This window comes from Harpia harpyja, chromosome Z (assembly GCF_026419915.1).
Source record: "Harpia harpyja isolate bHarHar1 chromosome Z, bHarHar1 primary haplotype, whole genome shotgun sequence".
In the NCBI taxonomy this organism is placed as follows: Eukaryota; Metazoa; Chordata; class Aves; order Accipitriformes; family Accipitridae; genus Harpia; species Harpia harpyja.
The window spans coordinates 11,716,488-11,731,236 of record NC_068969.1 but is presented as its reverse complement, the minus strand read 5'-3'; the positions used below and the strand labels follow the sequence as shown (position 1 = coordinate 11,731,236).

The 14,749-nt window shown below is 38.5% G+C and overlaps 1 protein-coding gene across 3 annotated transcripts in view; it reads left to right on the top strand.

The window, feature by feature from the left end:
- EEFSEC (eukaryotic elongation factor, selenocysteine-tRNA specific) overlaps nt 1-14,749 on the top strand; it is a 129,334-nt gene that overhangs the window by 84,632 nt on the left and 29,953 nt on the right. For 2 of the 3 annotated variants that reach the window (XM_052776856.1, XM_052776857.1), the window contains exon 6: nt 2,165-2,321. The exons of the other annotated variant lie outside the window; for it this stretch is intronic. In XM_052776856.1, coding sequence (XP_052632816.1) covers nt 2,165-2,321 — 157 coding nt within the window. The remainder of the gene's footprint in view (nt 1-2,164; nt 2,322-14,749) is intronic. 3 annotated transcript variants of the gene reach the window in all.

Here is a 14,749-nt window from a genome sequence, read left to right as displayed (position 1 = left end):
TAAAAGATGGTGTTTTAAAATCAAAAGGTATGTCACTTGTTCACAGAAGTAATTCTGAGTTTTTTTCTGACAGCCTTGCTGGGGAGGCTCTAAACTGAACCATGTTAGGCTACTATGACTGCTCACCCTGTAATTCCGTTTTTAATTAAGTTAAAGATAACTTTGAAGTGCTCTTGGAAAAATAAAAGATGTTGTCTTTAAAGTTGACTTCCTGTGCCATTTTGGGGGGGATAACTACAAAATAATAGATATTATGGAAGATCCTCAATGGAGTGTAAGAGACTGTCTATTTCAAACATGGGCAGGAAGCACATAGGCAGTGGTGCAGGAGAGGGATGTTCAGTTTTGAAATTCTTGTTTTAGGAATAAAAGATTTATAGGAAGAGGTAATATTTTTATTTCACCAGCTAATGCAACTGGAAAAATGAAAAAGGTTTTGAGAATGTAAGTGCTTCTTCAGGTTGGAATTAACAGGTTCTTTTTCCGCTAGTCTTTTCTTTCAGACCTGAAGGCAGGCAAGTGTGCCTGAAAGCTTATCGTCCCCCTCTCCCACCACCTATTATCAGTAGCTCTAGTAAAAGACATTATTCAGTTTTAAATTTAAGCCAGGGGTTGCCAAGCAGTGATACTACCACTAAAGGTTCACAAGCTATTTCGAAGCAGTGCTTGTTGAGGGGATGGGAGAGGACAGACACAGCCAAAAAAACCCAGAAATGTGACCTTTTGGGAAAAGATGAGTGGATGTTCAGGCAGCGAATGTTGTTGAGACATCTGAGTGCTTCTGCCTACAGCCTTGATTCCACACCCAGCTGGGAGCGGAGCTGCCTGTACTGTTGTCATCTCCATGTGAAAGAAGAAAGAAGGGCTGTAGACATTTCTCATCCTGCATGTGCATCATGTGGTCTGGGAAAGGGTGAGGTCCTGCCAGTGCTCTCTAATATTGCACAGCCCTTTAAACACTGTTTATAGCTGAGCAAGTAAACCCTATTTAAAATAAAACAAAAACTAAATTTCTGATGCTAGATTTACTGCTATACTGAGGCTGGCACTAAAATAGAGGCATACATATGTAACAAAATAATAAACAACAATGCTAGGGATTTGAGTCTGTATATGCACTACTGTTTATGGAGGAGGCTTCAGGGAAGGAGAGTAGCTTAATAAACCAGCAATACTTTGAGTCATTTAAACTGAATAAAGGGGAGTGTTCAAAATGGGTTATAATTCTTTACTGTTCTAAGTCACTTTGATCTTTGAAACCCTTAGGTTTATCTAAAAGTTGCTCTTTAGATATGAAGAAGAGCTGCAACTTTTGCCACCAAAAAAAAAAAAAAGGAAATCTTGAAAAGATTTAAGTAATATCCCCTTATTTCTTCTGATAAGTAAATAAATGTTCTTGCTGTGGCTACGAGTTAGAGTAACTCCAGGCATTAGGTATACAAGGATATTCACACCTACAGGATTAGGCTCACTTGACTGCACCTTATACTTTGTAATGCCTAAGGGAGGGTTGTTTATCTTGCCTTACCCACCAACCTTGCTGCCTCTTGTTCCTGATAGCTTAATTAAGAATTCAACTTGGAATGGTTCTTCCCACTGGGTTACAAACCTTGAAATTAAAATTGGATACAATGGTCATAAGGCTTTTAGTTTAACAAATCAATGTGTATGTAAAGGTGAATATTTAAAAGGCTCTCTTTAGAAACTCTGAGTAATTCTGTCGTTTCTTTGGAAGTGTAGCTGTTGGAGTGCAGGTCTGGAGCTAAGAGACAGAGAATGTTTACATAGGTGATAATGTACTTAGCTGTAGGATAAATAATGGAATAAACTTTTTGTGAGCATAGGTGCTTAAGTGACTTTCATGGAAAGATTTCAAAGCATAAAAGATTTTAATTAACTGATCTTTACAGAATGTTCTGTTGCAGGTTTTATTTCTCTTATGTTATAAGAAAGGAGCTGAAAGCAGAAATATATTAATTCACAAAGTCTTTTATGGTTTTAGATGAAAGTTGCCTTAATGGCTCACATAGAGTTTTGTTCATCTGGGGGTAAATGGTTTTCCAAGGGCAGGGTGGTAGAAGTTACCAAACTTAGTGTATATCATAGGCATAATTTTTCTTGTCACTTTAGATTGTAGGCTCATGAAGCCCTATTTGTTTTGCAGGTGATGGATGATTACAGTGTGATTGGTCGTTCATTGTTTAAAAAGGAAACAAACATCCAGATTTTCGTGGGTCTAAAAGTCAAACTATCTACAGGAGAAGATGGAATAATAGATGGTGGTTTTGGACAAAGTGGCAAATTTAAAATCCGAATTCCAGGTAGGTGCTTACGAGCTAACAAATACTAATCTATGTCAAGTGTAGAGGATCTTTCCATAATGCCAGTCTGAATGTTACCGATAGTCTCCTGAAGTTTTGAAATCAACTCATACCCCATTGGACCACTGATGATTTGGTGGATTGTATCTCTTCTAATTAAATGATGGTGGCTCTGACTTACATTGTGAGACTGAATGGCCTGAAGCCATGTCTCCTGTGTCATCAAATTCAGGTCTTAAAATGACTTCTTATTAAGTGTCAGTAACATAGAAATCATGCTCTGCCCAGAAAGGTTTGTGGAAATCTTTCCTCTCTTAATATATGTATGATTTGCACCAGAGCCCTTTTGAACAAACAAAGGACAGTAAACCTGCAACCATTTTTACCTGTAGCTACTTATTAAATATAGTATAGTGGATGCAAGTTCCTTAACATGCAGAACAGAGCCAATTTACTACATAACTTGCCTTGAAGCAAAACCTGCTTGATAAATGAGTGTTTGAGAGGTTTTTTTATTGCTTGTGTCTCCTGGTTTTATGATATTATATATTATTGTATTTTTCATCCTTGGTGAATTACAGCAAGGATTTATGCCTCCTTAGTTTAGAGCATGGGGAATGATTGGTGCTAGAGTTTGTAAGTGTCATTGCTGGGTTTTTTTTCTCCTTGAGGTAGGAAAGTTGTTCTGAGCCTTTTCAAAAGGCAATAATAGGTGCTGCATTTAACTCAGATTGTGGGATAAGATTTTAACGATACTAAGGAGTACTTTTGTATTTCTGTAGTGTCTTCAGCCCATTTGTTACTAGCTAATCCTCCGCCCTCTTTAGGGAGACGAATGAGATTGTGTGCTGTACAAGTGGAGAAAAGAAGTCATGATGTTCTATGACAGCAAACAGTCACATAGTGATTGATCTACAGAGAAAACTGAAGTTTCTGGATTTCTTGCTGAAGATGGACTCTTTTTTCCGTTTAACTTAAGGCTTGATGTGACTGCACTGATTTTGACCCTCAGCAAATTTCCTTTTTTCTTCCGATCACAAGATAAGAATTTCTGACTAGACAAAAAACCTCCTGTATTCCAGTCTAGCTGTAATTCCAGTTTTGTCACCAAAAACTAGACTTTGCAAATAGGTCTGAGAGCCTAATTAGCAAGCACAATGCATATTTAAAGAAAGAAGTTGCACCAGATTTATGTATGTTTTGCATTTTCTAGTATAGAAAAGCTTTTAAGCGTTCACTGAGATAGGTACCTTTCGGTAGGTGGTGAAACGGTTTGTAAATGACCTTAACGCTGAAAAGGGTTCAAGCTGAAAATCAAGATGATATCTTGCTTAAAAATGTAGTGTTCTTACTAGCTTTTCTCTCCTGGAGGCAAAAATATGATGAAAGAGAAGAACAACAGGAGGATGACATTTACATTGCCATTTCCACATTTTGGATGGAGGAAATGGTTCTTCACGGGAGAAGCCTAATAAGGAGTCTTTGTCACCATTGGGGATGTAAGCAGGAACTATAATTGTGAACCAGCAGTCATATTAAGAAAATCGTACACAGATTTAGAAAATTGCTTTTTGTTCTGTAGATTGAGTAGTGGGAAGAAATGATACCTTTCACCAAGGTGTTCATTATCTAATCTTGGTTATATTCTTCTGATGTTTAACAGCAGACTATGAAACAGAGGACCCATTATAGTTTGTTCTTTCAATGAGAAGAATACGTAGCAGAATACTAGAATTTAATACCTCTCTAAGATAGGCAGAATAATACAACTTATTTTGCTTTGCTGTAGTCTGGGTCAAACTTGGGTACTATTGTTGTCTGGAAAGAAGAGGCAATAAGCTAAAATAGCTCAAGCTAAGAGTATCAAACAACATGTGGCTAGCAGCGGAAAGAACCACAGAATTTGGAAGGGCCTAAAAACCTGTGTCTTTAAGAGTTGCAGAGATTTGTGTGTAGGGGGAGGGCTATTGCTGTGATGCTGTTTAAGTCAACTGCAGTTCACATTCCTTTGTTAGGTCAGTGTTGCTTTTTTAATGTGTCTGCATCCTGTTTGTGGGTGTTTAGGGTTTTTATGGGGGGTTTTGGTGTTTTTTTTTAAATTAAATTTAACTGACCGTACTCTTCTCTCCCTTCCCCCCTATCCTTCAGCCTTGCCTCCCCTTGTATAGCCTCTCTTACAGATTTCTTTTGCGAAGAGCTCTTTTTAATTTTTCTGAAGTTATTTCCCTGCGACTCCTTCACAAAAGGATCGGGGAGTGGGAGGGAAGGGAAGGAAATGTGCAAGTTGAAAACTGCCTTGGACTGCCTCAGCCTGGCAGTCAGTCAGTCCTCTTGTACGTAAAACCAGTCTTAAGTTTTGGACTTGAATAGCTTGTTCGGGTAGTTAATGTGATGATAGCTGAGGGCTGGCTTTAGAAACAAACCTCTACATAGCAATAAAAATCAGGTAGATATATTGGAGATGTGTGTCCTGACTACTTAAGGTAGTAGCAGACTATGGCACATTGTAGGGTATGACATGGTCCCGCTGGTGCCAACAGCCTCCGGCACTGTGCCCGCTCACACGAGCAAGTGTTGGGCTCCCCAAGTGTTGTTCCATAGTCACTTGGAAATGGCTTGTGTTTGCCTATAGATCACAGCCTGGGAACATTGTCTTGCGTTGTCTGTGGGCTGAAACTTGGCAGACCTCACGACTGGGAATGGCAGAACACGGATCTGTTTCTTATTCTGGCACTACTTGCGTGCAGCAATAAGTCAGATTCTTTGCTGTGCTCTTCTGCTCTGTGAAATGGGGATAATTACTATCCATTCTGGAAAAAAAAAAAAAGAAATCTCTGATTTAGATTTATTCCAGGCTTGGAGCATTAATATTTCTTGAAAAGGGTTAATTATATTTCTTTAGAGTACAAAACACACATCTAGAATACAGCATGCAGTTGGACGTTCCTCAGTCACTGAAAGATGTCAGCAGTTTGGAAGAAATTCAGGGAAGAGGAGCAAGAATGCTGGAGAGGCTGAAGGGATTGATTTATGAGGGAAAGATGAAAAGAAATGCATGAAACTTGGCTAAATGATGTCTAAGTGGGAGATATGATTATCTGCAAGTTGTTGAAGAACATAATGGAGAAGAATCCCTTAGGGTGGTCCAAGGAGGTAGAAGTAAAGCTAATAACCTGAAATAAAGCTAAGTGTAACTTGACTATTGAGAGATGCTATTTAGCAGAGATTTCTTGTGCTGCCAGATCACCTTTGCAGAGGAGGAAGATGTAGTTTCATTTTGAGAGTACAGGTGTAGTTTGCCTGGATGTTTGCTAGTGCCTGTCTCGGTAAAACGGACAGGCAGCAGGGTTGTGGAAAGTAGAAAGACAATGTATTTTTCATCTCGTTTCTGGTTTTGTGTTCAGGCATGCTTTTATTGCTTGAATGACAAGGTATAACCTACTTTCTAGACTGTTTGCAGAAGCATCTAGTTTTTTAAAAAAAAAAAAAAAAAAGTTGTTGCTGGCAGATCTGCTATTTTGTAGGGCTGGATTGTGGACCTGTTTGTGTTTTAACTGAGGAAAAAGTTTCAAGGACTGTTAATTGACAGGATGGCGCTTACTTTCCAGACTGGTTGTATGATCAAATACATAAAAAGGGGGACATAATCTCTAAACTCACAAGAGACTTTTGCTTAGTTTAACAAGCTACTTAAAAAACAAACAGGATTTGAAAGGCAATTTAAACTACAGTGCTTTGTAAGTTATGCTAGAGTGTGTGTATGAGGGAATGAGCTACTGATGAAGTGCTTCTTGCTGAGGTGGGTGATATGTGGCAGCTGTTTTAGTTGTAAATGGGAATACTGCATTATATAGTCAAGGTAAATGAGTGAAAAGTATTGTTCACCTTTGAAATCAAGAACAAGTTTGGGGAGGCAGGAACTGGATGTTTAAGTGTCTTATTCTAAAGAAGACAAAAGCTAACAATGACAGTCTTTGGAAAAATGCTTATTTCAACATATGTTGCACCTAGGAATGTTATGCCAGTTGATAAGAATTTCAGGGGAAAGTTCAGTGAATCGTTTGAATAACTTAGTGCTAATTGTGGATTTTGTTTAACTGTCACCCAAGAATTGACCCTGTAAAACTCTGCTTGGTTTGCAAAATCATGATCTGTTGATGTGTCTCATGACATCTTTTAAAAGATTGGCTCTAGATATGCCCATTTCATTGGTTTTGGTATGTTGCAGTTGTTTTGTGCTCGATTATTGTAAAATGTAGCGACTTCTTAAATCTAATTGGAACATACCTGGTCTCAGGCATAGTTCACTTTCCTTTCTGTCTCTGCCTTTACTGTCTAGTTGCTAGTAAAGTGTTCATCCTTTCTGAGTCACTGCGGTGTGTTTGACTGCAATTCTTTTTTCCTCTTTTTGACTTGATACAGTAAAAATTGCTATATGTGAGATGAGTTAAAAGCTACCTTATTTCTTAATGTGAAAGAAGCAGTGCATATCTAACGCTTGTAACAGCTGAACACGTTTCTGAATTGAGCAAATTTAAATGTAATAAAAGGCACACTTTTAATAAGAGATACAAATGAGAATATTGGAATACAAGCTTTTTTACTTTTCTGTTCTTTTTACCTGGTCAGGATAACAGTAGTTAAGTTTCTTACAACAAGTGAAGACAAACTTGTTTGTGACCTTGTCTTTTGATGCTAGTAACTTTTTGCCTTGCATTTATAAGTGTTTATTGCATCTGAGAGAGCAAGTCTGTTTTCACTGTTTCCACTGCTTGTCGTGCTGGAGGGGTTGAATGTGCCATAAAAGTCTGTTCTGAAGTAATAGCACGGATGTGCTCCCTAGTTCAGGGGACACAATGCCTCTGGGATCCTACAGTGTTGGTGTAAGATGACATAAAGTGGTAAGAATTAACCAATATGCCTTATTCTTGAGAATCCCTTGTATTCTTATGTGTGTAAATTAAGGGTAGAAATGCTGAATATGTGTTTCCCCCTTAGCATATTGTGGAGATGGTGTGTCTTTGGTGTTTTTAGATTTTGCCACATACTTTTTTCATTGGATGGGATCACACAGTGGCTTGCAAAGTGGTTAATAACAGTGGGAAAGCTTTGTTGTAAGAGGTGTCAGTGAACAGCACTACTCTGCATAATTTTAATTCCAGTTAAAAACTGTGGGTTTAAAAGTGGGATTCAAACCAGTTATTTTTTAGCACTCCACTTAAGCAAGGAAGTCAAATAGAGGTTAAATAGTATGAGGGAAATTAGAGTTATGCAAAGATGGAAAAATGCAACAGCAAAATAATGTGTCACATTGTTTTCTATAAATTCCCCCTTTAGAAATATCTTAATTGTGGTTTTTTTATTATTATTATTTTTTAAATTATTCATGGGGTGTGTCACTTTCTTCAGGTAGCTCTCAACACACCAACATAGCTGGCATTTGTGGAATATTAGTTACAGGGGTTTTTAAACAACTGTAGGAGACAAGCTTTAAATAGTTGACTGTAGATAAATGTCATATTCCTAACTTTGTAATTTGGAGGGCAGTCCTTACTGACATCAGCAGGAATGGGGCAGTCTAAACCTTTTCATTGCACTGAGAATAATTAAACATCCTGTCACTAAGCAGCATACTTTTTTGTGGGAGATCTTGACATTTGGAATTCTTTGCTTGTGTTGCATTAAAATAGGATAATCTTCTTCTCATAGGCCAAATGAAATTTAGGCACATTTAATGTCCGTGTTTGCCCAGCCTGGCTCCTCTTCTAATAAAAGAAAATAAAAAATTGTTGGCTGCAAGGGTCTGGTGGGTTGCCATCCCTGTCAGTATCAGGTGAGGCTGAGCAGGATTTCAGTCAAGAGGAAAAACAAAAGCCCAAGGGCAAAGAAATCTGTATAGCTGTGTTTTATTTAAAAGCTGGAGATTAGCTCTGCTTGTTCTTTCACAGTCTCTCTTCCCCTACCCTCTAAAACAAACAAAACCTAAAATCCTTAAGGGGTACTTCAAGCATAAATCTCCTCTCCTTTTTGTGAAAGTTGGCTAGTGTAGTATGGACAGAGGCTGGGAGAGGATTGTTGCCAGGGAAGCATCACTTCCCTGTATGATCCCCTCTTGAGCGGATTAAACTGTAGTGATGTGAAAGTCCTGGTGACCACATAGGAACTAGGAGTTTGTACTGCATTTTTACAAAAAGGTTGGCCTGAAGGAATCAAGCCTACCTTTTAAGTGGGGATGTCCTATAAGCCCATATTGACCTTTGGAGCTGGATATCCAGATTTATTGACATTAGAGTGTTCTTTTTGTGGAATCAAAGTCAAGATTTGTGCACATTCCTTCTGAATGAAAACAGAAGTTGTCATTAACTTGCTGTCTCATTCATGTTAGTACCACTAGATCCTGGTCTTGGCTGTAACGACAGAATTGCAGGACTAAGTCTCTAAACTTAGAACTTTGAAGGGTGATGTATTGATTGTAAGGTTGTTTTCAGGGGCAGCTGGTCATTGCACACTAGAATGGATGCTGTGCCCAGGGGAGGCTGATTCTTCTTTGGATTTTAAGTTGCCATTGGAGCATGTGTGTAGTATGTTGCTCTTCTGGGATCAAGCAGATTGGATTACGGAATTATAAGGCATCAGGTGATGTAGGAGCATTTGAGTGCTTCTATGGAAGAAAAAGGTTCAGTTCCTGTGCAAGCCTTTGTGTTGGGTGCAGATTAGGCTACACACTGGTCTTCTGGGTAATTGAGAAGAATAAGATGGAGCCTTCCCGCCCCCCCCTTTTTATTTCTGTGCAAGAGGAGCTGCAGGAAGGTGTCATTAATGCAATGGAAGGACCATTGGTGGCTCTACACCATACGAAGAACTCTCAGTGTTTCTTCCGTACTCATTACATACACCAATGACAATCACACTCCCCTGGAGGCTAGGGCTATGGGTGGTCTTCAGGAAAAAGTCATATTGCTCTCTGACTGATTGTTCAATGGTGGTAAAGAGCAATGTATACAGAACCCTTTTCCCTACCCTGAATAGCAAAGCATCTTATACTTGCACTGGTGTGAGCTTAGCCTCAAAGCAAACCCAACTTTAACCCTGGGCTTCGCTGGCTTTTGTGTTCATGCTTAGGTTATTATTTCTATTACTTCTACTCTGCAGAGTGTGTTTTTGTGAGCTTTTTGTTTGTATTTTGAAAGCAGTAAAGAGGTAGGCGCTGCCTCAGTCTGGAGAAAATTACTTTGAAAAGACGAGTGTTAAGGTGGCGAAGGTAAGCATTTAAAACTTCAGAATATAAAAAAGAATATCTTAATTAGCTCTCCATTGTGAGATGCATTCTGATACCAGGTCCAGTTAGGTGATTGCATTCCCCACACTGACACAAACAAGGAAAACATTGCTAGGTTTGGGTGATGCTTCGTAATTGACCTATTATCCCATACTATTTTTTTTTCTCCTCAGTGAGTAATCAACTCCTTTATTGCACTTCACTGGAGTCCTGCTGTAAATATGAAATTAATTATTTGTGCAATTTAAGGAAAAAAAATCCTATTAAGAAAGGAAAAATAATTCCAGCAGATGGGATTTGTTTGGCCACAGCATGGGTATCTACTTCTACAGAACCTCTACCACTTGGGAAAGGAAAAAAAAAAACCACAACCCCACAACCAAAAAAACCCCCCACCTGGCGATCACTTACGTATATTTTCTTCTCTTAATATTAGCTTCCAATCTCCATTGAGCCCCCCTTCACTTTGACTAGTTTCTGCTAATGCTTTTATCTCTCTCCTATTTGCTTCTGTTCTTTATTCCAGTCTGCTACTGCTGTTGTCCCCCCACCCATCTTTCTTGGTCTCTGAAGTCTTATGCCAGTAACTGCTTATTCTGCCCTCAAGTATTTCTGCCATCAGTTTCAAGCTGCTGTAGGGTGTGCGGGGTAGAGGGGATTTTTTTCTGACCTGTAGATGCTCTAGTGTTGTTATATTGCGAGCTCTTGAAAGGAAGGATTGAAGAGAAAATTCAGTCTAGCTCTGTGCTTGAGATTGCCCTGTGCAGATGGAGACTGACAAGAATTTAGCTGCCAAAATAGTCTTTTCCAAGTGCATGCTAATTAACAGTTTCCTTTTTTGCCTCCAAAACCAGCGATTGCTCTACTAGTATCCTAAAGTTAAGTTTCAAATCCTTGTTGCAAATTAGAAAGATGCTATAGTTAGAAGTTGTTTATCTTAATTTGAGGATAAAATGTGCATCTGATAGTGTGGGGAGAGCTTGGGAGACAACTGTGGGTTTTTACAAGTATTTTGAAACTGAACAGTTGTTATTTCAGTTGGCAGTGACATTGGTAGTCAGCTGTCCAAAGTACTCACAATGGTAAGCCCCCAAAGAATGATTTTTCTTTTATTTGAAAGAAAAAAATAAAATTCTGTAAAGATTGTTTCTTTTCTTAGATAAACTCAGGTCATATATATAAGATTCTTCTAAGCCACAGGAGCTAGATATGTAAATTAAACAAACTGAGATTTGCACTCAGTTGCATGTTTTTAGGATCTGGGATTTCAAAAGAAGTGCACTTATCTTGAGATTTGTGGTAAAACTGAGAGCTGGTAGTGCTGCTGCGTATTATAACCTTACTTCTGTGTAGGGTCTCTTGTGGTCGTAAGTCTTTCCAGTTAATCCAGGCTTTGTTATTTTGGGGAATGTAGTTATTGTGGAAAGTTGCATTCCCTGGGAGACAAGAAGCATTTTATGTATTTAGGACTGCTACTTTGCTGAATTTTGAATAATTACAACAGCAAATGTAAGCTACTTGGACCCTATTGCACAGTCCAGATCACTGGCAGGACATCTCTGTAATTGATATAGGTGAGCAGGCTGCTGCATTCTGAGCTTGTATTTGCCATCACGTCACTATTAACCTATCCAGTGACCTTTTCCAAATTATCTAATACCTCTTGTCTTTATACTGCTGTTGTATAAACTGTCCCATCAGGCTGTCATGAGCCTTGCCTGATGTGCTTAGGAAGTCCTTTGTTAAATGGTATTCTTTTACTGAAGGTTACCTTTTTGAAGGAAAAAGGAGGGAAAAAAGAACCATGTTGGTGGGTGGCAAAATTTTCAGAATGAGGAAATGAATAAGCTTATTTCCCCTATAAAAGCAAACCTACCTTATTTTGCATACGTGATAGTTGCAAAGTTGCATAAACATACAACTGTGGAATAGAACTGTATTCAAGTTTTAAAATTTCTGCTGCATTGTCATTTTGGATATTTTTCACTTTAAGTGGAGATGCCTTGCTACAGTCACTACAGACCAAATATCCTGTTCCTTACAGATCAAATCCTGCATTTAATTTTGAGTTTGCTGGGTTTATGCTGCTGAAATTGCAAACAATTTGGATTAGAACATGGCATGGAACAACATGATCACTCTTACTTTCATGAAATACTACAGAAGTTTAGTGTACACATCCTGCACACAAGAGCAGGATGTGTGTGCTACCTTCTGTTTGTATTTTTTTTTGTTGTCCTTTTAGGTGTTTCATTTTGCAAATTCAATACACTCTTGCTGTAATTTCAAGTGTGAAAATTTTTTTTTTTTTGAGAAAGAATATAGCTAACAGTGTTTTTATTATGTGTCTATACAGTTTGGCTGAGCAACCTTAGAACACCAAAAAAAAAATAATCCTGTAATACCTTATATCTCCTAGAGCAAATGGGAATATCTTTTTTTTTTTTTTTTTTAATAATTATCATCTAGTTCAACATAAGAACCCTTCTACTTTTCTTTACAGGTTTGGGATGCTTCAGTGTGTGCCTTTTTAAAAAAAAATACTGAAGGGACCAAGTACAGTTTCTTCTGAAGAGTAACAAAATATATGTCTGATAAAAATTTGTATTGGTTCACTGCTGCTCAGTTAAGCATTGTCCTTGTGGGAAGGAAAGGACTTCTCTTGTGAAGGACTTAACTGATGTCAGTACAGCTAAATGTGAGGGATTCGGAGGATCCCTGTGGATTTGGTTACGGGACTGAACTACCAAAACATAGTACTTTTTAATGATTGCTTTAAATACTCCAAAAAACGTGCTGGGGACTTGCAAGTTTTATAATTGCTTCTTTACTTCTGTAGCTGTTTAAAGTGGAATTTTATGTTGAAGGGTTACTTGTTTTGGTGAGGGATGACTGAATTACTGTGTGCGCAGGTGCAGCATGGGATTTCGGGGCAAGCTGTTCACAAGGAGCTCGCTCTGTCCTACTTCTAGTGGGCAGCTTTCTCCAAGAGCCTTCTTGTTTCCCTAGAGCAAGGAAGTGGAAGCCATGAGATCTAGATTGTGTTGCCAGGTCTGTAGTTTATTTATACAATACCAAAGCAGGAATTATTTCCTCCATCTCTGTCTCTGCTTTCTAGTGTGCAAAATGGGATGCAACCGTCTTTGGATGTTACAGTCCTCACTCATGGCTTTGCAGTGTTTGGGTGGAAAATACTTGTTCCAAGCCTTTATGTAATTTAACTTTGATCTTAGTAAATGTCTCCACAAGGGTAGCTCATGCATTCAGATTGCCCTCTTGCAATGAAATTTCTTTCCCTTTCTGTAAACTGTTTGTGCTTATTTACTTGATTTTGATCATTCATCCCTTGGGCCTTTCACCTTTCCTTTCCACCAGTGTTTGTTCTGATATCTTTTTGAAGTCTGAGTAAAAACATACACCATGGGGGCTTCCTGGAAGCATAGAGCTTTGTGGTTTGCAATTTGTAGGCTATTTGAAGTATTGACTCGCAACAGTGGCCAGTGCTCAGTGGATGAGAACTGTTGTGTGACAAGGACGTTAACCTTGAGAGGCTGATCCATGTTTTGAATTTGGGGACAAAAAAAAATAGTTGTTCTTAATAGCGCGCATTGATTTCAAGGAAGTCTGCGTAAAGCAGTCTTTGGTTTGTGTTTTCACAAAGCAGTTTTGGTGTTTAATAAAGAATAGGAAATAACTGGAGCTTCAATAGACCTGTTTTGATGGGGGGGGGTCTGCTGTAACATGATTTTGTATAGTATTATACATAAGCAACAAAAGCATTTCCTGCCTGTAACTACAGTATTATTGCATTAAAAAAAAGCTGCAGAGAATACTTTAAAATTACTTAATACCTGGAATAAAAGTTATAGGTAATAGTAGAGAAAACCATCATCCTGCTTAAAAAAGTCTTTCGTCTAATATCTGAGGTTGTAACTTCAATCACAAGAATTCCATATGGTGTACTTTTGTGCTGTGGGTTTTATCATAATAGTTTTTTAAACCTCTGACCCCTCAATTCCCCCTACCCCTTTCCCCCTCATCCCCCACATCTATTCCAGACTAGGAAATCAAGACAATTTGGTAATTCAGAGAACCTGTTCTTCCCTGTTACAACTGATGAGTTACCCAGTTTCATTTTTCCGATGTCTTACCCTAATCTATCTCTACTCTCCCTTCCCCGCTCAATTCCCTCTCTGTTTGGCCATTTACCTTTTCTTACTCCTACAGGCCCTTCCTCTGCCAACCACCCATGCCCACATAACCGTGAGCAGCCTCAGCTGCTTTTTGTTTTTTTATAAAGTGAACATATTAACTACAGAACCCTGAACTGAGAAAATGGACCTGTGCCATCCCTTCAATTACTTTGTTGTTTCATCCTAAACCGTCTCTTTGTATATAAATGAAGAATATTGTTTGTATGGTACAGCCTTTTGCTGTGCACCTGAGGATTTTTAATTCAGTACATGGTTTTGCTGCCAGGTATGTATTTACTTCTGAATGCATTTGTTTACCTTCTCAGTTTTCCATCTGTGAAAGAAGAACAGCATTCCCTCTTTCTAATTTGACCAGTTAATGTATGGATGTGTTAGGCAAGGGACTATTTGCCTGCGTGTTCCTGAAGTATCAGCTCATCAGGATTGGTATTATAACATGAATACAACATGGAGAATATGCATTTGTTTTCTTTATGATTGCAATGAATTATCTTTTCAAGCTAGCACAATGGTAACATAGGCTGTGCCAAGCAGTGTGTGCCAGGTAACGCTACAGGCACGAGAGAAAGAAGACATTTTCAAGAACTGAAAATGTGCTAAAGAATGCAAGTTCCTGCTGACAGGAGCAGGCTGTATATCATGAACTAAGGATTTTCTTTTCATGGCTCATTACAATTGACTGTTCTCATAAGTACCTCCTCAGAAGATGTGCAAAGATAATAGTCCCTGTGGAGTTCATGTGGAAATGGATGCCTGATTCCCCAATCCCTGACTTTTTTCCCTAGTTTTTCTTCATATTTTCCTTATTATGCTCTTAAGTAGTTTGAGGACATCGTGTAATTGATTTTAGTTGGGTTTAGTGACCCAGGCTCTGTCTTGAGTTGCTTTTTCTTTTAAAAGAAGTTGAATATTTTAAGAACCCTTTTCCATTCACT